The 25,897-nt window shown below is 35.4% G+C and overlaps 1 protein-coding gene across 1 annotated transcript; it reads right to left on the bottom strand.

Annotated features, from left to right (window-relative positions):
- Window positions 1-4,774: 4,774 nt before the first annotated feature.
- Window positions 4,775-5,611, bottom strand: LOC107001573. The gene is made up of 2 exons (XM_015199564.1): window positions 5,307-5,611; window positions 4,775-5,264 (listed from the first exon to the last, which is right to left on the bottom strand). Exons 1-2 carry the CDS (start codon window positions 5,609-5,611, stop codon window positions 4,775-4,777), a joined length of 795 nt encoding a protein of 264 aa, XP_015055050.1.
- Between the last annotated feature and the right edge of the window lie 20,286 nt (window positions 5,612-25,897).

Genomic DNA, 25,897 nt, shown 5'->3' with positions numbered 1-25,897 from the left:
TATTTCCTAACAAGATGATTATAGAAAGTCAAGTCAATGAACTTGCCAAATTGTGATTAGGAATGTTAGTGAGCTTTCAAAATTTGGATTAGGAATGTCATGCCGTGAGAGTAATATGCATCATGATACTTATTATAATGCACACAAAACATAACATCTAGCACATAGGACATAATATATTGCATATAGTACATAACATTTTTCATATTATTCGTTCATATGCCATTAGACCTTGGAACTCTGGACTTGACATCAACACTTCCCGAAAATGAGGGCTCAATATATGGGAACTCAACTGGTAGCCTTCTTTAGCAACCACAAAGTCCGCTTCATTCATTCATACATACTTCATTTTATTTCATTCATAGGCTAGTGTTAAAACCAACTATACCTAGGACGTAGTTTAAGACTTTCATAGGGTTAGTTGTGCAATGAGCAAGAATGACTTAGTATCATTACTTATGTCCAGCTCACCTTCCTACCCTTAAACCTTTGGTATCATTCATCTCATTATGTGCATCATTTGAGGTTGGCCTCATTCATTCATAGGGAACTTTAACTTTAGCTGACATAGATCATGTTAGCATCATGAAATCCAGTGTCTCCTCCACACCAAAAAGAGGTGGAATCAACGGCCAAAGTGACCCAAAACATGCTAGCGTACATGGGAATTAAACCCCGCCATATCCTGATATTGGCAGTATAGGTTTGAAAACTAGAAGAAATAAGAAAACCCATACCCGACATGATGGACAGTCTCATCTCATGAGAGTTACGTGAACCTCTGTCCTTCCCGAAAGAAGGCACCACCGCTCTTAACTAGTCTATCAGTGCTCAATATAAAGTTCTAATACATTCGACTCATATGTCATGGAAGATGGCTTCTAGTATGAGTACATCATAGCTCAATAGATGATTTCTCATCTCATCATTAGTATTAATTGTGTTAATCTCAATACTTCATTAGAGTGTTCATAGAGACTGGACTTTTCATTAATTTTACACTCTCATAGGTGAGTACGTTTTTGTAACATTTACTTAGGATCATTTGAGATTGTTCTAATATTTTACATTAGCCTCATATTATGTTGTCACCACATTCATTAAAATTAGAACATTTAATTCATGTATGACTTATGTATCAATACGGAATCTGGGCAAAGGAACCCAAGTTCGAATCCCTTGGACAACACTTAAATTTTTCATTGATTTTATTTTTCGTCCACATGACATTGGGACCCTTACTCGAGCCCCAACGTCAACATTCCCTCTTTATTTATTTCCTTTGAATCTCCTCCTACTTTGTCGAGGGGTTGTGGGATCGAACCCACACAACCCCTTTTATTTTTTCATTTAATTCCCCTTTTACAAAGCGCATAGTCCATGAGGTTGTGGGATCAAACCCCCACAACCTCTATTTATTTTTCTTTTATTTCGCAGCTACTGCCTAGAGGTCGTGGGTTCAATTCCCACGCCACACAATTCTTTTTATCTACATTTTCTTTTAACTCCCTTCACTGTCTTGAGGTCCTGGGTTCGATTCCCGCGCCTCATATTTCTTTTATTTTATTTTTCTCTTTCTTCCACTCGTTGAATGGAGGTCGTGTGTTCGATTCCCATGCCTCCAATTTTATTTTTATTAATTTTTGTACTTTACTTTCAGCTAGCCCACCCAAGATCAATTCCCCTTGACACAATTTCCCTTTCAAATATTTTAAGAATTATACGGGTGAGGTCACAGGTTCGAATCCTTGTGGCCTCATTCCATTACACTGGTCACAGGTTCGAATCCTGGTGGCCTCATTCCTTTACACTCAAATAATTTCCAGGTTTATTCATCATTATTTTGACTAAACCAAACTTGTATGTTTACTGGAAATTTATTAATTTTTCATCTCATTTTCACCAAAACTTTTACTTAATCTCTTAGGGAAATTCATAGAACGTTTAATACATTTTGCGGTGCTTTTTTTTTAATAAAATCGTTTAGCCAAAAGGTTGGTACTCAAATCAGCCATACATTCATTTTTAATGAACATCACAATTTATATAGGTTTATGCACGTAAAAAAACAACCATAACATTACCAAATTTGGAGCCTTAACCCGAGGACCTTAGTCACTGTAACATGCTTGCACACAGACACTTGCACATAATTTCAAACACATTGTTGTATTTCATACGATTTCAAATACACAAACATAATCATATTCATCACCAAAACATAAGATACGCCTAAACCTACCAACAATCATACCCAAACTACGATTCATTGGGAGCTAGTGACAGGGGCATCCAAGGGGAACAATCCTAGTTTTCGGACTGATAATCTGAACCTTAAGAGGTATCTTTGGAAAGGGACCAAGAGAGAAGAGAACCCATACCTTTTTGACGTTAAACCCTTGACTTGATGCCCAAAATATTCACCCAAGATCACGTCTAATAATCCTCAATGTCAACTCCACGCGAATGACAACCTCCCTTAGCCTAGTGTGTGATTAACGTCTGTTTTCTTGTGATTTCGTGTGAGTTCCTAAAGTGTGAAGAACTTGGTTTATTTTTATGCTCTTGCCTCTTATTTTTGCACATATAATACGTGAGAAAGAAAAACACAGATTGAGCGTGAGAGTGGAGAGATAAACCTGAGAGAGTGGGAGTCGTAGGAGGTTTAGGAGTCTAGTTTTAGGACATAGTCAATAAGGTTTTTGTGTAGGTAATAAAAATCTGATTTATATTTTATTTTAAATCAGATAATGAATAATAATTATAAACTAATTACATTAATTCAATAGCTTAAATAAAAATCACTTTAATTCATTGCTTCCACCACCTAGGTTCGAACCTGGGTGGAGCAAGACTTCACTTCAAAAGCCCAATTTCGGCCTTCTCTCCCCAAATTTCCCCTACATTTTATCAATTAAATAAATATTTACATATTTTGGGTAATTACGATACTACCCTTACCCAGAAAAAGATCATTTTACCCCTAGACCCTTCAAACCTAAGATTTCCTTTTTTTATGTCACGTAAAGACTCCTTCGAGTAAATCTTCGTATTCGAGAGCCCTACATGGTTGGACCCAACCTTTTCCAGATCAACTAACTCCCCAAGTTAGTTGGATTGTATGTAGCAAGGGTTCCGAGGTCTGGTTCTACGCGCATCAATCCGTCTGAACCCTGGTCAAATCATAGGCATTCTTGACACGTTAAGCATTTTTTATCTTATTCATTTTTAGTGTTGTTACACCTTTGACCATTCACTCACATGTGCTTGCACATGTGTTTCTAGTACTTTACTAACTAAATATTCATTATGGTTCATTTGGAATGTTTACTGTTTGTCAGAAGGATCCTCACTATGTCCTTGGGCACTACTCAATCTACATGGCCATTTTAAGTGGTCATGTGCTATTATGCCAAGGTTGTATACATGAATGCCTCATATCTATTATGCAAATAATATGAAACATATGTTTTTAGCTTAAGGTCCTTATTGAAGGTACATTTCTTAACCAAGCTCATTAATGTTAAAAAAATTGGCTAATACCCTTTAAGCCAATATTTTCTATTATGTCCAATATTTTGCTTAGTTGGTAATTCTATAGAAATTGGCTAATACCCCTTAGCCAATTTTCTATACTATGCCCAATATTTCTCAATATTGGGCATTGGGATGCCTATGTACACCAATACACAAATTCTTAAAGACCTATTAGGCTTTTCACTAGACATGTAACTTTTCCGTAATGTTACATTATCCCCCCCTTAGGAACATTCGTCCCCGAAAGACACTACACATAATTTTAAAATAAATATAAAGGGTGATTTCCGAAAAAACATTAGCATTCTTGAAACTTTACTCTTTGTGAATTTCTGATTCACACTTACTCTGGATGATGCATATTACTCAAACGAGGAAAGGCTTACGGTGGATACCTAGGCACCCAGAGACGAGGAAGGGCGTAGTACTTATCTGAAGCTTCATATTTTAGATTGAGGAAATTCCTTGTCAATCACACTTAACTTAATGTACATCACAATTCAACCAACAGAAAAATCATGTCTACGCTATACAAAAATAGCAACATGAATGCAAGCATGAACTCATTATAACTCATATAGTGCAAGTGTAATACTCACGATTATGGACTTAAAACATCAAATCAACTAATACACTAATAACTCCGAATTACTTAAACAAACCAGACATAGGAGGAGTATATCTAACATCAGGAACTGAACAAATGAGGGTAACGGTATCTCATATTGACCTCGACCTCCCATGTTGCTCCCTCAATAATGTGGTTCCTCCATAACACCTTTAAGGTGGAAACCTCCCTGTTCCTCAGTTGCTTCACTTGGCTATCTAAAATATAAACGGAAACCTCTTCATAGGAAAGGTTCTCATCACCTCATAAACCCATAGATAACATCCTGTTGGCTTTAAGATTAGAAACTATTTGGATTTTTTGATTTAAACCACACCATTCCCATTTAAACTCTAACTCATTTGGCAAATGAAACCTTACTAACCTACTTCAATGGTCTATGGTAGCATAGTATTTATGAAGCCAATTCATACAAAAATTTATCAAAATCAAGCATGGTTAATTCTATAAGATCAGCATGAGTAACTATATTGAGGACAGTTATTGCGCAATATCAATGTACTCTTTCTGCCCTAACACTGTCTCCTATGGGAGTACTAACTAGAAGTGGTCATGCAAGATCTCGGGAGGCGAGTCACAATTTTTAGCTACTAAAGGAGTAACAAATCACAATGTGGATCCTTGATCAAAAATTTGATACACATGAAAAGAGAACACATGCAACGTACCAGTAACCACATCAGTTGACTTCTCTTGCTCTTCTCTACCTTTCAAAGCATAGAATATGTTCCTCCTTGGAGGTTCGGCTGCCGTTGTAGGATTAGGCCGAGGCTGAGAATCTGTCCTGGAAAAATTCTTTATCTGTGGGAAGTCCCCGACCATATGCTCACTCTTGCCGCACCCATAGAAGATATTAGTACCTACTAGAAAGTCACCTCCTTGCAAACGACCAGACTTTTCACACGACTTCCTATCATGCTGGTCATTTTTATCATTGCCCTCCTTGGAATTAGTGTTCTTAGACGGAGTGCTATTACCTGAGTTCTTGTGCCCCTTATTTAACTTGGCCCTATCTCGAAATCCAAACGAATTATTGCCAGTGCTAGAATTGGACTGATCCAAGGGCCTAGATTTCTTGCTCTCTCGGTCTCTCTTCCTTTGACGATTCTTTTAAACCTGTTGTGCTTGTACCATAAACCTAAAAAGGTTCACGTTATCATGCAACATCGCTTCCCAACATTCCTCCTCCAAATCCTCCGACACACCAGTCACAAATATTCTCATCTCATCCCTGCTCTTCGACACCACAGAAGAAACATATTTGGAATGATTAACAAACTTCAAGGAGTATTCCCTAACTGACATACCTCCCTGTCGTAAGTTGATGAATTCCATAACCATAGACTCTCTTTGTTCTCTGGGAAAGAACCTCTTTAGAAATGCTGTCTTAACAAAATCCCACGTAATGGGGACTTCTCCTGGTGCTCCGCCATATCGCCCCATCCTGTGCCACACCTGAGCCACATCATTGAGTTGGTAAGCAACCAACTCAGCCTTTTCCTCTTAATTAACACTCATATCACCGAGAATCTTATGAACATCATCCACAAACTCTTGGTGATCCTTATTAGTCTTGGACTCGTAGTAGATTGGAGGATTCATTCTAGTCAAGTCCCTCAGTCTGCTAGCCATGGTACTAGCATGTGGATTCTCCCTACAAGCACCCTCTCTAGTGGCCTGGGCTGTAATAGCATGTGCCTGAGTAGTGATGGCTTGGACCATCTGAACTAGTGGTTCTCTTACTTCTCCATCCGGCAGCGCAGCTGGGTTGACAAGCACTTGCACTCTAGCAGCTGGGGATTGAGGAGGAGCTTGGTTTCCTCCAGCAGCTGCCTCTTCGACTCTTGTGCCTGTGTTTCTCCTTCTGTTCATTTTCTACACGTATACACAAGAAGATAATTAGATGCTAGAATGACACAAAATGTCAAAGATTTACATGGCACGATAAAGTGTAGAAGAAGGGAAAAATCCTAACGTCATATAGTCTGTAAGTCATGATTGTGCCAAATTTCACAACCATAAGTTAGAAACTACGTAACATAGATTTTTGAGCTTTAGGTCCTAGCTAAATTAACCTTATTCTGTGATACCAAGTTTGTCACGACCCAGATTCTTGAATTTGAATCGCGACTAGCATCGTTAACCTCTCAGAGGTCGCAGGCAAGCCTCTTCTTAGCTTTTATCACATTAGTATAGTTCAATTTGGGAAAAATTTAAAACTTTTAGAATATAATGAAGTATACATAGAATTCATATATTTTCTACATAGATTAATATTCTACGAAGCTCAAATTAAAACAACCATCTACAATCGATGAATCAATTCAAATCAAAAGATCAATATATAATATAATAGTTTGCCAAAACGGCCTAAATACAAAGTTTTGAAATAAATGTCTGAAAAGAAACGCTAGGAACAACATCCAGTAGCTATGTCTAATGTACTAATCTAGATAGATAAGTGTAGCATCCTTGAACATCAAGAGGACCTACCAAAGTCTGGAGATCGACATTCCAAACAGCTTCGATGAGTCTTCAACCTTCTCTCTGACCCTGCACCTATAAAGATAATAATAGTGTAGGGTTAGTACACACTTGTACTACGTATGGGTTTATGAAAATATACACATTAAGACTATGCATGATCAAGGAAAGCTCTTCCTATAAGAACATGTCATTTCTGGAAAGTGAAGTCACTAGACTATCCTAATTCGTTATTTCTGAAATATGGTATGAATATGACATATTTTAATGCATTAAAAGCAGACAACTCATTTTATATATGAACGTAATAACTTAGAATCATAAACATAATTTCAGAACCACTCGAGCAAAAATTTTTAAATTTGATATCCCCTAACCCGAGAGCTTCCTTTTGAACACTTAGTTTATTTATGAGTCTTTTTCTTCTTGTTGTTGTGTAGTTCAATGATATCCTTTGATCCGTTGTTTAACTTACACGTTCAAAGATTCATTGTAGTCCCATAGCTACAATGAATCAAGTGAGTAATCCAAAAGACTATGGAAATTATTTGGCTACCCTTCTACAAGTTATTCTTTCCAGTCTTGTTAAATTGGGCATGAAATCTTTATAAACCAATCTTTATTGGCTAGGCCACATATTTCATCATTTTCATATTATGGAGATTATGGGGCATTGATTAGCCATAACATTTTACTCCCCTTTATTGGCATAATATAAGAAATCATTATAAGACAATTTTATTTGGCTATGCCCATCCTTTTGTCATTTTCATAACGTGAAGATATTTGAGCATATATCTTGTTTTAGCATAAGCCAATAGCTTGTTAAAACTTCATTCTTATCCACCATAGATAATTTTACATACTGAAGCTCTAACTTTCTTAGCTGACTTTAAAATATAATTTTTTCTTCTTTCTTTTGTACTTTCTTAAAGAAATCTTTAGCATTAAGATAATGGGAGCTAACATGAAATCCAGTGTCTGCCCCACACAAAAAAGGGGTGATTCACTGATCAAATTGAACCTAGATAATGTGAGCTAACATGAAATCTAGTGTATGTCCCACACCGAAAAGGGGTGGTTCACCGGCTAATGTGAAACCAAGTCCAGTGTTCTCCCCATACCAAAAAGAGGAGGTTCACGGATATAGTGAACCGAATACTTTCTTTGAGAATTTGACCGACATAGATCATGTGAGTTAAGCATGAAATCCAGTGTCTGTCCAACACCGAAAAGGGTTGGTCTCACCGGCCAAAGTAAAACCGCATCATATTTAGCTCTCTTAGGTGGAATCCACTTGCTAGTTCCTATGCTGCCAACATAGTTCAAAGAGTAGGAGATAACAGAGACTACTATACACATTGGTGGTAGCCTCATCTCATGAGGCTTACATGTGCTGGCACAAGCTCATTACTAGTCTATCGGTGCTTTGCTCAACTTTTTTTCTTTACAACTTTTAGAGTTGACTCAAACATTATGGAAGCTTTCTTCTACATATGAGGTTTACTTATCTCTTTGGATAATCGGTCATCCCTTTATTTACTTGATGATATGTGAATTTAACCTTACATTATCATCTTGGTGTTAATGAGATTTGTTTCAAGATTACTTAACACCATCTTATGTGAGTATCTTTAACATAGTTGTATTGGGTGTAAGTGAGACTTGTCTCACTTCCTTTAACACTGCATTCTTGTCACTTTCATAAGTCAAAGAGTTTTCATTATGTTATTACTCATATTCACTCATTTCATGTCTTTTGGTAGCTTTATACCATTCTTGATAACCGTTAAGAACTTTGTTCAATGTAGTTACTACGTTCATAGTTCATTTGGAAAGGGTATGTTGGGACTTGTCCTAATGATTGGCATACCCTTGGGTTATGAGTTTAAAGTTTCATTGGTCATTCTTAATTTGGTTTACATTAGTCATTACCTACCTTTCCATCATACTTTGAAAGAAATATTGTAAGCTAATTTCATTCAACTTTTTGGGGAAAACATTCTTAGCCAATTTATTGGCATGAACAAACTTTACTTAAACTATTTTTATTTTGTTATCACTAATCAAATTAATTAGTTTCATGAATATAATATAGTGATTCCTCAACATGAACAAGTTGAAACATTAACATTTTAACATTAACTAAACTTCATAGCAAATTCATAGAAACTTCATATTCTCGAAACACAAGTAACAATTATATAATTACTTAATTCGTTGAACTAACACTCAAATCATTCGAATCCAATCTATAGTCCTCATTAGTCATTAACGAATAAAGAAACATACACATAAAAATCAGTTAGCACAACATACCAACAACATGTTCGAGATTTACATGTATAAACATATTATAATCGGAAACAAGGACAACTCGGGAGATGGACATTCAACAAAGTCAGTGGAAACAACCCTAGTTTCGAAATTCATGAGTTTTGAAGCATTTGAAACGCCTCTTGGAGGAGAAATTCTAGTAGAGAAAGCCCTTACCTTATGTAGAATTTAATCTACGAAGATCACCTTTAACAGAAGCTTGAAGAACACCTTGAAATCGCCTAAGAGAATCGAGAGAAACTTTCTATTTTTCCTTTTCATTTGTTCATTATTTTGCGTCGTGAATTTCGTTGTGTTTGAACGTGTGTATAAGTCTTCGGAAAGATCTTGACTCATTCAACTAAGGCTAATTAATTAAATTCAATAAATTAAATAGTTATTTACGAAAATGCCCCCTCCTAAATTGACTAAACATAGGATAACATTTGACTTATTCAAGTCTGAAATTTTTCCTAAGAGTTTCGGCCTTGCTTGGGAATTTTCCTTAATTAATTTATTCCTTAATTTAATTAATTAAAGAACCTAGTGTAATTACTAAAATACCCCTATCTCATTTGGACTATAATTAACCCTTTTGGACCATCCTAGGTTAGGTACTAGGATGTTTCTTGAACTAGTTACTAGGTTAATGTCACCCATTAAGTCTTAGGTTGTCGGGTGCACTAATTTGTATATTTGGGTTAGTCCTAGGTTAGTTAGCTAGTTAGGTCAATTAGTTAGAGTCTAGATTTTGTTAGGTAGTTAGGCCCCACATAGAGGAACCCTTGCAAACGCCTGCCCCCTAACTACCCTAACCTAATTCGGTTAGGGTGGTCTCCTCCCTTGGTCGTTCCATCACGCGTGTTTGCACATTTGTTGCTTGTACTTTCCTAACAAACTATTTATGATTTTTTTTAATATTTACTTATTGTCCTAACGATCCTCACTATGTTCTTTGGCACTATTTAATCTACATGACCATTTTAAGTGGTCATGCGCTATTATGCCAAGGCTTGACACATGGATACCTCATATCTATTATGCATATAGTATGAACATATGTTTTTAGCTTAGGGTCTTTATTTGCAGGTACATTTCTAAAACAATCTCATTAATTTTAAAAAAATTGCTAACACCCTTTAAGCCAGTATTTTCTAATATGCCCAATATTTTGCTTATTTGAGTATTACATAGTAATTGACTAATACCCCTTAGCCAATTTTCTATACTATGCCCAATATTTCTCAATATTTGATATTCGGATGCCTAGGTACCCCCAATACATTCTTAAAGACCTATTGGACTCCTGACTAGACTGGTAGTTTTTTCGGAATGTTATTGTCCCTAACCTCCCTAACCATCCTAACCGAATTCTTGCACATGGGTTGCACATCTACTTGCACATGGGTTGCACATGTGCTTGCACATGTGTTGCTTCTCCTTTCTTGGTGTCCCAAGGATCCTCACTAAATGTTTGGGAACTTCTTACCTTACATGATCATTTTTGAATGATCATGGGCTATGGTACCTAGGCTTTACACCTGGATGACTAGTACATAATGTGTTAAGTTGAAAATCAATGATTCTAGATTTGGATCTTCATTGCAGGTACAATTCTTAAACAAGCTTGGATTATATTTTAAATTCTTGTGTATACATAGAAATTGGCTAACACCTTTAAGACAATGTTCTATAATATTCCCAATATTTCTCAATATTGAGCATTGGGATTCCTATGTACCCCAATACACATTTTTAGAAACATAGGAGGCTCTTCACTAGACATGTACATTTTCTGGAATATTACATTAACCCCCCCCCCCTTAAGAACATTCGTCCTCGAATAACACTACACATCATTTGAATCGAAGAGGGTATTTTCGAAAGAGACACACTAATGTACTTTAAACTTTACTCTTTGTGAATATCTTATTCACAACTTACTCTGAATGATGCACATTACTCTAAGATTATCTGAAGTTTCATATCTGAGATTGAGGAACTTCTTTCTCAATCTTACCTTAACTTAATGCATATCACACTCATGAAACACATAAATCACTCAAACACTAAACAAAATAGCAACATGAATGCAAGCATGAACTCATATTAACTCATAGTGCAAGTATAAAACACATAATTAATGACGTAGAACACCAAAAATGCCTAATGCACTAAAATATAGAGTCTCATTAACGAAAAATAGACTTAGAAAGACTATTTATAACCTCAAGAGCTGAAAAAGTGAGGGTACTGGGATCTCCTATCGGCCTTAGCCTCCTATGTTACCCCCTCAACAAGGTGGTTCCTCCATTACACCTTCAAGGTGGGAACCTCCTTGTTCGTCTACAATTTCACTTGGTGATCTAAAATTGCATCAGGAACCTCTTCATAAGAAAGGTTCTCATCAACTCCTAACCCCTTAGATAACATCTTGTTGGTTTTAAGATTGGAAACAATTTGGCTTAGTGGATTTGAACCATGCCCTTCCCATTTCAACTCTAACTTATTTGGAAACTGAAACCTTACTACCCTATTTTGATAATCTATAGTAGCATAGCATTCATGGAGATAATCCATACCTAATATTATATCAAAATCAAGCATGGTTAATTCTATTAGATCTGCGTAAGTAACTCTACAAAGAACAGCTATTGGGCAATCTCTATATACCCTTTTGGCCCTGATGTTGTCTTCTATAGGAGTATTAACTTAAAATGGCTCATGTTAGATCTCAATAAGCAAGTCAAATTTACTAGCTACTAACGGAGTAACAAAAGACAAGTTAGATCCCGAGTCTAACATTGCATAAACAGGAAAATATAAGACAAGTAAGTTACCACTGACCACATCCGCAGACTTTTCTTGCTCCTCTCCTCCTTTCAATGCATAAAACTTGTTTCTATTGGGTGGTTCAGTGCAGCAATGGGATTAGGCCGAGGCTAAGTATCTGCCTTGGCCTGATTCTTCGCATTTGGGCAGTCCCTAACCACGTGCCCACTCTTACCGCACCCATAGAATCCATTAAAACCTATCATGCACTCACCTCCACGCGAACGACAACACTTATCACAAGACTTTCTATCACGCTGCGCATTTCTATCATTGCCCTCCTTGGCATTAGTGTTCATAGAAGGAGTAGGATCACCTAAGTTCTTGTGCCATTTCTTGAACATGGACCTATCCCGAACTCCAAACGAATTATTATTATTGCTTGAACCAGAATGATCCGAGGGCCTAGATTTCTTGCTATCTCAGTCTCTCCTTCGCTGACGACTCTCCTCTTTGTGCATGTACCATAAACATACCAAGGTCCGTGTTATTATGCAACATCGCTGCCAGATATCCCTCCTCCAAATCCTCCGACACACCAGTCACATATCTGGTCAACTCATCCCTGCTATTTGACAATAGAGAAGAGGCATATTTCAAAAGCTTGACAAATTTCAAGGAGTATTCCCTGATTGACGTACCTCCCTGTCGTAAGTTGATGAGTTCCTCAACCCTATTCTCTCTCAATTCTCTGGGAAAGAACATCTCTAAGAAGCATTCTTGAGAACGTCCCAAGTGATGGGAACATCTCCTAGTGCTCGGCCATCTTTCCACATCCCGTGCCACACCTAAGCCACATCATTGAGTTAGTAAGCAGCCAACTCAGCCTTTTCCTCTTCATTAACATCCATAGAACAGAGAATCTTGTGAACCTCATCCACAAACTCTTGGGGATCCTCATTAGTATTGGACCCGTAGTACACTAGAGGATTCATTCTGGTAAAATCCCTCAGTCTACTAGACATGGTACTAGAATGTGGGTTCTCCCTGGGAGCACCCTCTCTAGTTGCTTGGGCCGTGATGGCATGTGCCTTAGTAGTGATGGCTTGGTCCATCTAAACTAGTGCTGCTCTCACTACTCCATCCGTCAACGCAGCAAGGTTTCCAGGAACTTCCTCTCCAGCAGTTGAGGCTTGAGGAGAAGCTTGGTTTCCCCCAGCAACAACTTCTCCAACTCTTCTTCCTACGTTTCTGCTTGTGTTCATTTTCTATTTGTATACACAAGAAGGAAGTTATATACTAGAATGACACAAAATGTCAAAGCTTAAGACAACATGATAAAGAGTAGAAGAAGGGAAAATTCCTAACATCATGAAGTCTCTAAGTCATGATTGTTGTGCACTTCACAACCATAAGTTAGAAACTATGCGACGTGGTTATGTTGATCGTTAGTTCTTAGATAATTTAACATCATGCTCTGATACCAAGTGTGTCACACCCGGATTCTGGAACCCGAATGTGACCGCCTTCGTTAACCTCTCAGAGGTCGCAGACAAGACTTTTCTTAGCTATCATCACAATCATTCAGTTAAATTTGTGGAAAATTTAAAACTTCTTAATGCTTATTGAAGTGTACATAGACTTCATGTAATACTGCATAAGACTGATATTCTAATGATCTCAAACTAAGAAACCATCCATCAACAGATTAAACAAATGAGACGATGGATCATAATAACAATATAATAATAGTTTGCCAATCGACCTTATTACAAATGCTTGAATTAATGTTTGAAATGAAATTCTAGGGACAGAAGCCACTAGCTATATATAATGTAATGAGCTAGAATAATAAAAGTAGCATCCTCGAACACAAGAGGACCTACCAAAGTCTGGAGATCGCTAATCCAAACCGCTTCGTCAAATCTTCAATCTTCTCTAGAACCTGCGCCTATAAAAATATTAATAATATATGGGGTTATTACGCACTTGTACTAAGTATGGGTGTATGCACATAAACACAAAAGAACTATGCATGATAAAGGAAAGTTCCTCCTATACCAACTTGTCGTTTCTGGAAAGCTAAGTCACTTTACTTCCTTAAATCGTTACTTATGATTCATGCTATTAATATGACATGTTCTCATGCAATCAAGAAATACCAACTAATTTTGTATATGAACATAATACATTGGAATCATGATCATAATTTCAGAACAACTTAATCAAAACTTATTATTTTTTCTCCCTTAGGCCAAGAGCTCACCTCTCCAGCCTTAGTTTATTTTTCAGTATTTTTCTTCTTTTTGTTGTATAGTTCAATGATCTCCCTTGATCCTATTTTTTACTTACAAGTGCAATGATTCATTATAGTTCTATACCTACAATGAATCGAGTAAGTAATTCACAAGACTAAGAAAATGATTTGGCTAATCTACTCATGAGTTATACTTCTCATTCATTGTTAAATTAGGCATGGATATATTTTATAAGCCAATCTTTATTGGCTATGCACATTAATTAATTATTTGAGATATATAGATCTTCGGACATATATTCATACTTCAATATTGGTATAAACTACTAACTTGTTAAAACTTCATTCTTATCAACATGAATGATTCACATTCTTAAGCTCTTGCTTAATTAGTTCACTATGAACGTGCATTTCTTCTTCTTTCTTTGTTACTTTCTTAAAGAAATCTTTAGCATTAAGATCTTGTGATCTAACATAAAATCCAAAGTCTGCCCCACACCGAAAAGGGGTGTTCCACCGATCAAAGTTAACCTAGATCACTTGATATAACATAAATCTAGTGCCTACCCCACACAGAATAGAAGTGGTTCACCGACTAATGTAAAACCACGTCCAGTGTCATCCCCACACCTAAAAGAGGTTGTTCACGGCTAAAGTGAAACAGAATACTTTCTTCAGCATTTAACTAACATAGATCATGTGAGCTAAACATAAAATCAAGTGTCTGCCCCACACCGAAAAGGGGTGGTTTCACAAGCAAAAGTGAAACCGTATACTACCTAGCTCTCATAGGTGAAATAAACTAGCTAGTTCCAATGGTGGCAACATAGTTCGAAGTCTAGGATATTTTCGGAGAATCTTATCTGCCTTGGTGGAGCCTCATCTCATGAGGCTTATATGTTCTTGCACAAGCTCATTGCTAGTATATCGGTGGTTTTCTCAATTTCTTATACTTTTTAACATTTTGTGTTGACTCATACATTATGGAAGCTGTCTATTAATAGGAGATACACTTAACTCAATGGATGACTTGTCATTCCTTTCTTTACTTGATGAATGTGAACTTAATATTACATTATAATTTTGGTGTTAATGAGACTTGTCTCACGATTTCTAACACCCTCTTATGTGAGTATCATTAACTTAGCTCAATGGATGACTTGTTACCCCTTTTCTTTACTGGATGAATGTGAACGTAAATTTTACATTATCAATATGGTGTGAGTGAGACATTTCTCATGAATTCTAACATCCTATTTATGTGAGTATCTTTAGCATAATTGTTTAGGTGCAAGTGAGACTGGCCTCAATACCTTTAAATCCCCATTCTGGTAAATTTCATAACTCATAAGCTTTTGGTTATTTCATTACTCAGCTTATCTTGTTCGATGATATTTTTGTAGTCTTATACCATTCATTATGAAAATTGTAAGGACTTATTGGATATTCAAATACTCACAATTTCATTTATATAGGGTATGTTGGGACTTGTCCCAATCATTCACATACCCTTGGTTATGAGTATCATTGAGTTACATTGGACATGCTTAATCTTTATCATGTATTTGGCCTTACAAGAAACATTATAATATATGTTGGCCATGTAAGATTGGTATAATTTAGTCATTAACCAACATTATATCATATTTTGGAAATAATATTTCTAGCCAATTTATTGGCATAAACCAATCTTTCACTAAACACTTGTCAAGATATTTTTACTAGCCAAGCCAATATACTTTATGTATATACTCTACTAATATCATCTTGTTAAGCAGTAAACTTTTTGCATTTGATTAGCTTATAGGAACAATTCGGTATTTAGTTCGGCTAAGCTAATAAGTTAATTTTGCATTGAAGGTTCATTAACTAGGTTTGATTCTCATTCTTATTTCTTCTTTGAAACATTACATTCCAAACACTTACAAACATATCTACTTTAAAACACAAATAGTAATCGAATCTTCATCCCTTCAACAGTAAATTGAATTTCATAAACAACTTATAACAATTTCTTCTCTTGAACAAAATTGAGCATTTATTATATAGATCTAACCTATAGGTCTCATTCGACATTATAAAATCATAGTAACCTACACATAATGATCAGTTACACTAACATACCCACAACATGCTCATGATTTTGCATTATACATACTAATAGAAGTCGAAAATAGGGAGCACTAGGGAGATGAACATTCGAAAAATTCATTTGAAACAACCCTAGTTTAAGATCTCTTGAATTCAGAACGTTTGAAAAGTCTCTTGGGGAAAGGAAACCAAGAGATAAAACCCATACCTTACTGTAGAATTGCATCAACTAAGATGACCTTGCAATTTTTCACGAAAACTTTGAAGAACTTCTTGAAATCCCCTAAGGAGAACTTTCTATTTTTCCTTACTTTTGCTTACTGTTTTGAGTCGTGCGTTTCTTAGTTAATGGTTCTTAGTATAGGTCTAGGAAATGATTATTTAGTAATTTAACTAGAATAATTAAGTTAATCAATGAATCAATTAGATAATTTACTAAAACACCCCTCCTAAGTTGACTAGAATTAGAAGAACACTTGACTTAACCAAAATCTGGAAATTGCTTAGTGGTTTCGGTTTTTACCAAATATATTAATTAATTAAGTTGCTAATTTATTTAATTAGGAAAGTACCCCTAAGTTGTTAGGACCATAACCAACCCTTTGGACCATCCTAGGTTAGGTACTAGGATGTTTCTTAGTTAGCCGTCTAGCGTAAGGATTTCAATTTGACTATTTAAATTAATTATTTAATTTGTTAATTTATTTATTAAGTGACCTAGGGTAATTAATAAAGTACACCTAAGTCACTAGGACCATAACAACCCTTTTGGACCATCGTAGGTTAGGTACTAGGATGTTTCTTGAGTTGGTTACTAGGTTATTGTCACCCGATTAGGTCTTAGGTGGTCGGGTGCAATAGTTAGTTTATTTCAGTTCGTCCTTGATTACTTATCTAATTAAGAAAGATATTTAGATCCTAGAGTTTTTTAGGATGCTCAGCCCCACATGGCTTTACCCACACGTGTGCTCCTGTCCCTAACCGCCCTAACTACCCTAACCGAATTCTTGTACATGTGCTTGCACATGTTCTTCCACATTTGTTGCTGCTCCTTTGTTGTTGTCCCAAGGATGCTCACTATATTTTTGGGCTCTTGTTACTCTACATAATCATTTTATATGATCATGTGCTATGGTACCTAGGCTTGACACTTGGATGCCTAGTACAAAGTGTGTTAAGTTGAGACTCAATAATTCTAGCTTAGCGTTTTCATTGCAGGTACAATTCTTAAACAAGATTGGATTATATTTTATATACTTGTGTATACATAGAAATTTGCTAACACCTTTAAGCCAATATTCTATAATATGCCCAATATTTCTCAATATTGGGCATTAGGATTCCTATGTACCCCAATACACATTCTTAGAGACTTATGAGGCTCTTCACTAGACATGTACATTTTCTGGAATGTTACATTGTCCCCCCCCCCCCTTAAGAACATTCGTCCCGGAATGACACTACACATCATTTGAATCGAAGAGGGTATTTTTGAAAGAGACACATTAACATACTTTAAACTTTACTCTTTGTGAATATCTTATTCACAACTTACTCTGGATGATGCACATTACTCTTAGATTATCTGAAGTTTCATATCTGAGATTGAGGAACTTCTTTCTCAATCTTACCTTAACTTAATGCACATCAAACTCATTAAACACATAGATCACGAAAACACTATACAAAATAGCAACATGAATACAAGCATGAAATCATATTAACTCATAGTGCAAGTCTAAAACACACAAATATGGACGTAGAATACCAAAAATTCCTAATGCACTAAAATATAGAGTCTCATTTTGACATTCACATTGACGTTTACGTTGATATTGAAGTTAATGTTCATGTTGACGTTGATGTTGACGTTAACGTTCACATTAACATTGATGTTGATGTCTATGGTAATGTTTACATTGACATTCAAGTTGACGTTTACGTTCACGTTGACATTCACGTTGATGTTCAAGTTTATATTTACGTTAAAGTTCACGTTCATGTATACATTCACGTTGAGGTTGACATTGACGTTTACATTCACGTTCTAATTGTTAGCATTTACATTGACGTACATATTGACGTTGAGGTTGACATTAGCGTTGACATTTACATTGACGATTACGTCATTTTACATTGAATTCATGTTGATATTGACGTTCGCATTCACATTGTCGTTGACGTTCATGTTGATTTTTATGTTGATGTTTACGTTAATATTGATGTTGATGTTTATGTTTATGTTAACACTTTTATGGATGTTCACATTGATTTGGACATTGATGTTGATGTTCACGTTGATGTTCCAATTTAAATTCACGTTGATATTTAATTTGATGTTCATATTGACGATCATATTTACATTGATGTTAACGTAACCGTTCACATTCAGGTAGACATTCACGTTCATGTTGACGTTCATGATGACGTTTACATTGATGTTCACAATTACATTCACATTGACGTTTACATTGAAGTTCATATTGATGTTCCCACTGATGTTTATGTTCAAAATCACGTTGACATTGATGTTTACATTGATATTCATGTTGTCGTTTATATTGACGTTGACATTGATATTTAGGTTCACATTGACGTTCACGTTGACCTTTACGCTAACATTGATGTTGACGTACACTTTGACATTCAGATTTAAGTTAACATTCACATTCACGATTACATAAATGTTCACGTTAATATTGACGTTTAGGTTGATATTGACATTCACGTTAACATTTATATTGATATTGACATTGACGTTCACATTTATGTTGATGTTGACATTTATAATCATATTGAATTGATGTTCACATTCACGTTGATGTTCTCATGGATGCTTACATTGATGTTGACGTTGACGTTGATTTGACATTGACGTTTAGGTTCACGTTAATGTTTACGTTGTTGTTCTCATTGATGTTGGTTAAACTTCATGTTGAGTTTAGGTTCATGTTGACTTTCGCATTCATGTTGACGTTCACATTCATGTTGACGTTCAAGTCCATGTTGATGTTTACGTTGACGTTCACACTGACGTTTATGTTGATGTTCACATTGATGTTACGTTCACAATCACGTTGATGTTTACTTTCACACGTTCACAATCACGTTGATGTTTACTTTCACTTTAACGTTCATGTTCATGTTGACGTTCATATTAACATTTACTTTGACGTTCACAATGACTTTGACGTTGACATTAATGTCGACATTGACATTCATGTTGACATTGACGTTGATATTGACTTTGACAGTGACGTTCACGTTAACATTTATGTTGACGTACACATTGATATTTACACTTATGTTAACATTCATGTTCACTTTGACGTTCACATTAAGATTTATGTTGACGCTGATGTCCATGTAAACATTGACATTGATGTTCACATTCTCGTTGACATTGCATTGACATTGACGTTTATGTGTATGTTGATGTTCACAATGATGTTGACGTTCATGTTCACATTGACTTTCATGTCACCTTAACGTTCATGTTGATCTTTACATTTACGTTTATTTTTAAATTGACATTGACATTTACATTGACATTGACTTTCACGTTGATGTTGAGGTTCATGCAGATGTTTACATTGATATTGACGTTTACGTTGACGTTGACATTCATGTTCACGTTAACATTCAAGTTGACATTCACGTTGATGTTCAAGTTAACTTTCACCTTGACGTTGATGCGGAATTCACGTTAACATTGCCTTCGACGTACACATTGACGTTCATGTTTATGTTAACGTTTAATTTTATGTTCACCTTCATATTTACGTTGACTTTCACGTTGATGTTGATGCTAACATTCACATTAATATTTATATTGACGTTGACCTTGAAATTCAAATTTACATTATCGTTTACATTCACATTCATATTGACGTTGACGTTCACGTTTACATTGATATTCTCGTTGAGACTTACGTTGATAGTGACATTGACGTTCGGGTTCATGTTAACGGTCAGGTTTACATAGACGTTCAGGTTCACATTGATGTTCACATTCCCGTTGACGTTTATGTTCACGTGCAGGTTGACGTTTACATTGACGTTCATGCTGACGTTTATGTTGATGTTCACTTTTATGTTTACGTTCACATTCACTTTGACGTCAATACTGATGTGACATTCACATTGATGTTGAAGTTGATGTTGACATTCATTTTGACTTTCAAATTAGAGTTAACATTGACGTTCACATTGAAGTTGATGTTGATATTCATGTCACATTGACATTGGCGTGCACGTTCACGTTGATATTCTCTCTGACTTTTATATTGATGTTGACGTAAATGATGATGTTGACGTTAACATTTACGCTGTCGTTAACATGGACGTGGATGTTTATGGTGACGTTGACGTTTATGTGTACATTGATATTGACATTAACGTTGACTATCATGTTCACATTGATGTTCACATTTACGTTGACGTTTATGTTGATGTTTACATTTATGTTCTCATTTAAATTGACCATGACATTCACTTCAACGTTGACATTTACATTGACATTGACGTTCATGTTGATATTTCCATTGATGTTGACATTCACGCACATGGTATATTGACATTGATGATCATGTTCACGTTAAACTTCAAGTTGACGTTAAAGTAAACTTTCACCTTGACTTTGATGCAGAATTACGTTAACATTGTCGTTGACATACATATTGACGTTCATGTTTATGTATATGTTTAAGCTAATGTTAACCTTCACATCACGTTGATGTTGATGTTCATGTTGACGTTAACATTCACATTAATATTACATTGACGTTGACGTTGACATCCACATTTACATTTACATTTACATTCACATTCATATTGACATTGATGTTCACATTCACATTTACGTTCTCGTTTACTCTTACATTGATGTTGACATTGACGTTGAGGTTCACATTGACTTTAGGTTCACGTTGACGTTCAGGTTCACATTGATGTTCACCTTCCCGTTGATGTTCATGTTTACGTTCATGTTCATGTCCAGGTTGACCTTTACATTGATGTTTATGTTGAAATTTACTTTGATGTTTACGTTCAGATTAACGTTGATATTAACGTTGATGTGACATTCACATGGACATTCACATTGATGCTAAAAATGATGTTGACATTCATTTTAACATTCAAATTAGTGTTAACATTGACGTTCACATTGACATTCATACTGACGTTGACGTTGTTGTTCATGTTCACATTGACATTAACCTTCACGTTCACGATGATATTCTCGTTTACTTTTATGTTGATGTTGACGTAAATGTTGATATTGACGTTGACATTTACGCTTTTGTTAACATGGACATTGATGTTTACGGTGACGTTGATATTTATGTTTTATTGAGGTTCACATTGACGTTAACGTTCATGTTCACGTTGATTTTCACATTTACGTTAACGTTTATGTTGATTTTTAAGTTTACGTCCACGTTGAAATTGACCATGATGTTCACTTTAACATTGACATTTACATTGACATTGATGTTCACAATGATATTGACGTTGACATTGACATTTGCGCAGATGTTTTCATTGATATTTACGTTCATGTTGATGTTCAAGTTTACGTTCACTTCGATGTTGACGTTTAAATTCATGTTCATATTGACGTTTACGCTGACGTTTAAGTTAACGTTTACGTTCACATTAATGTTGACGTTCACCTTGATGTTGATGTAGAATTCACAGTTACCTATAGGTTCACGTTCACGTTCACATTTATATTGACGTTCATGTTGATGTTGATATTGACGTTGACGTTGACTTTGACTTTGACTTTGACTTTGACTTTGACATTGACATTGACGTTGATATGGACGTTCACGTTCATGTTGATATTGAAGTTTTCATTGATGTTGATGTTGATGTTGAATTCACATTTATGTGTTGACATTAACATTAACGTTAAAGATGATGTTTGCGTTGACATTTATGTTGACATTGACGTCAACTTAGATGTTGACGTTGACATTGATATTGACATTCACATTGTAAGATCCCAAAAATGACTTAGGTGAAATCGAGCCTTATATGGTTTTCATGATTTTGTAAGGTCCTAAAGTGGTCTAAAATATGGTATTGAGACAGTGTTTGAGAATTTAGGTTATTTGGAAGTGAAACGTCAAGGGAGAACTAAGACGTTCGAAGTCTAAGTCACCTATATGTGGTTTTATGTGTGGTTCATGAGGTTATAAGGTCATTAAATTAGTTATTATAGCATATATAGGAAGTGTGTAATGCTCGTGAAGTTTTGAGGTCAAATGTGCAAGAACGTCGATGACATTCGAAAGGTTTGCCTTAAAACGATCTTGTGTATCTAAGCATGTTTCATCATGTTTTACGCGTTTGTTTTGGATGAAATTCATGTGAGAGGTCCTAAGGTCGTACACGATCATGTTTGGGTTGGAAATGGCCAGTCAAACATCCCCAAGGAGCATCCACGTGTCCTTGAGGAAGGACTCAACGTTGGTGCCAAGACTTTCCAAGACAGCCTACCGATGGAAGGCAATCGACGCCCAGCGGGTCAATCGATGCCCCGTTGGTGGTGTATAGTCGATTTGGATTTAGGAAGGGGAGGGTAAATACCAAAGGTGAGTCTCTTAACTAATCGACAGAAGGACAGGACGGTCCGTTTGTGGACAAACTGTTCGTGGACTACCAACCATCGATGAGTCATTGTCCGTGCGTGCAGTTCACTGTTAAGTGAGTGGTGAACTTGTAAATTCACCCCACGTGAATATAAGGCTATTTGAGGTTTCTTAAGGGTTTTTTGGGTATTTTAACTATGTTTATAAACCTAAAATACTAAGAAGATTTCATTCTTCAAAAATCAAAATGCAAATCCCATTGAAATTCCTTAGAATTCTATTGAAGCCAAAAATCAAGGAAGGGATCGGATTGGAGAATTGAGTGGAGATTCTTCATCAAATTGAATAATTATATTCATTGAGGTATGGGTTTTAATCCTTGAAACTCTCTTCATCAAGGATCCCAACTTTAAAATATGTCTGCTAAAGTTTCAAAGATAAATTGTCCAATTTCATGATCTATCTATGGGTTCTTGCATAAATTGATTTTAAGCATTTATTATGGATTGAATTTTTATTAATTAGATTATTTTGTCTTAATGAACCTATGAACCCATGAATTTTATGAACTCTAGTTTTTTACTAAGATATGGGTTACTTGATATTGATCTAATGTTTATGAATTCTAGTGTAGTTTTCCATAGGTTATTGATTGATGTAATAATTGTAGTAAATTAATATATAGACTATATTATACTGATGAATATGTTGTTAATTGACCTAGTTTCATTGAATATTCTTATAATTGTATTGAATTATTGGTTATTGTCATTGGTAAGGGCCTTCTGATATTGAATTGCATGGTTTAGCATTGAATTGAGGTATTAAGGTTAGGGTGGTGGTACACTGCACTATTTCCTTTATTTTATGTTGATTAGACGTCAATTGTGTTATGATTGTTATGGTCGACTTATGATGGTGGTTTTATGTGCTTTACTTCTAATTGATGTGGCCTTGTCGGCAAACTACTTAAAGTTATATAAGCTATTATGTTGGACTATGACGATGACTTTGGTTGATGTATGTTATTCCTATTTTACTATATGAGTCTATGATAGTCATATTAATGATGATATGGTAGTGTACAGGATTTCTTGAAGATGATCAGGGTTATTTCTATGTGTTTCTAGAATGACATGTAATATGAGTTAAAGTAAAATATGTTGTGTCATGTCTTGGTTGACTTATGTCCGTTATTTGATGGATGTATGAAAGTGAATATGTAATGTCTTGACTTAGGATGGTAAAGTCTCTTAGTCTTTTATGTATGAATGACATGAGACATTAAATGATGTTAAGAGGGTCCTTTATGTGAAACCTTGAACCTACTGTTAAGGTTATGAATATTGAACTCGAAAAACGTAATGGTATCCTTCAAGTAAAGGAATGATAGTCATAAGGTTGATTTACATGAATGACATCATATTAATCCTTAGAAAAGTCATGATGAGCTTCTTGTCGCCATTGTAAGGTAGCCCTTGTGGACCTTTCTTTGGTAGGGTAAATGTGATTGGGTTATGAACATTATTTGGAACACCCTTAAATATAAATTACTCTATTAGAACAAAGGCTAGTATCGTGTGAGTATTGTAAGGGAAGTAGTTCTAGTTATAGAATAAGACTAGATTCCAAAGCATCCCTTCATATTCCTTAACCATGTGCCTACATGGGATGTGTATAAGTTCTACCATTGCCAAGTAGAAGACCCTCATCTGAGTAGGTTTGAACTTCAGATTCAATGTCTTCCTATCATGGTTTATGTCGTTTATTGCCTATTCTCATCATATTGAATACCCACTAGAATTGAAGAAGTTTATATGAAGTTTAGGTGTTGGTATGGGACGCTATCTAAACATTGCACAATAGTCTTTGCGAGGTGTTAGTTGAAGTTCCTAGCTCTTATTCAAGAACATTCTTTGAATGTCCTTTATGTGTTGAATGTCTCCTAAATGAACTAATGAAGGTATCGACTTAAGTTAAGAAGTATGTTAAATAAATAAGTACTTATCGAAAGTAGTTAAGGGTTGTCTAGTTAAGGTGTGAAGGGGGCATTGGAATGGTCACTTCGTATCTTACATAGATTAGTCTTATGAATGACTCGTGTTAAGTAAAATGATTGAATATGTAGACATGATCTAAACTTAAGTAGTCTTATTGATTAGTTAGGTAGTGTTGAAGTGGTCAATCATGGACGTTATCTTCTTGATTTACTTAAGTATGTCTATTGATAACCTTTGGTAAGAGAGTGTCATATTATCTATACGTTGATAAGGTTAAGTGAGAATGATTCTATGATAGGTAGTGTATAGGATCTCTTAAGTGTGTTATGTAACGGACTGTATAGGCAGTTGCTTCACAACTCACTCAAGTAAGACTAAGAATCAACTTTGGTAGAGGAAATCTCATGTTCATGTGTATGATGTTTTGTAAGTGCATATATGTCTTATTAGAAGTAGTCTTGAGGGTTGTCTTATTACAAGTAGTCTTGAGGCTAATTTAGGTATGCTTAGAGAGGTTGTATGGGCGGTCTCTCTTTGTGTTGCTTATGTGAGTCTTAGCATAGCTTTTGGTGATAATACTACACGCTAGAAAATGCTAAAAGGAATAAGGAAGCACTTCACTGTAACAATGAAGCAAATCATTGTACCTCACTGTAAAGTTTGTTGAAAAATGTGTTAAATCTTTTAAATGTTATATTATGTGTTTCTAAGTTGATAAATCTTATTCTTATGATTATGGTGTGATTATAAAATTAAAAGATGCATATTCCTAATAAATATCCATTTTCATGATTTTTATGCATTATGCCATACTCAGCACATGTGGTTGTACTAATCCATACTTTTGTCCATCTTTATAGTTGTTGGTAGGCGAGGAGCATTTGGGAAGCAATACTTGGATCGTAGCATCATTCAAGTGAAGTTGAAGTATGTCCTCAATTGACTCGAGGGAATATATAGACGTCTTTTATGTATTCTATTTCAAAGTATTGTAATAGACTAAGTATTTCTATATTCATATTATGTATGGGTCGTGTCACAAAAGTATTCTCTGTCTTAAGTTTGATGAGATTGAGACGTACTGTTTCCTATGATTTCTAATGAAAGATGTTGTTAAAGGTATTTCTAATGTTTTGTACAATGTTTTAATTTTGCACTACTTTTTATTATGTAAATACGATGAATGATATGTAAGGTCTTGTACAAGACC

This window comes from Solanum pennellii, chromosome 10 (genome assembly GCF_001406875.1).
Source record: "Solanum pennellii chromosome 10, SPENNV200".
Lineage (NCBI taxonomy): Eukaryota > Viridiplantae > Streptophyta > Magnoliopsida > Solanales > Solanaceae > Solanum > Solanum pennellii.
Note: the sequence above shows the minus strand (reverse complement) of the source record. Positions and strands in the feature narration are given on the sequence as shown.

Coding starts and splice junctions, on each gene's coding strand:
- LOC107001573 (XM_015199564.1), bottom strand. CDS start 5,611: ATGGGGCGATATGGCGGAGCACCAGGAGAAGTCCCCATTACGTGGGAT. Junction 5,265..5,306: donor GATAACGTGAACCTTTTTAG/GTTTATGGTACA, acceptor GAATCGTCAAAG/GAAGAGAGACCGAGAGAGCA.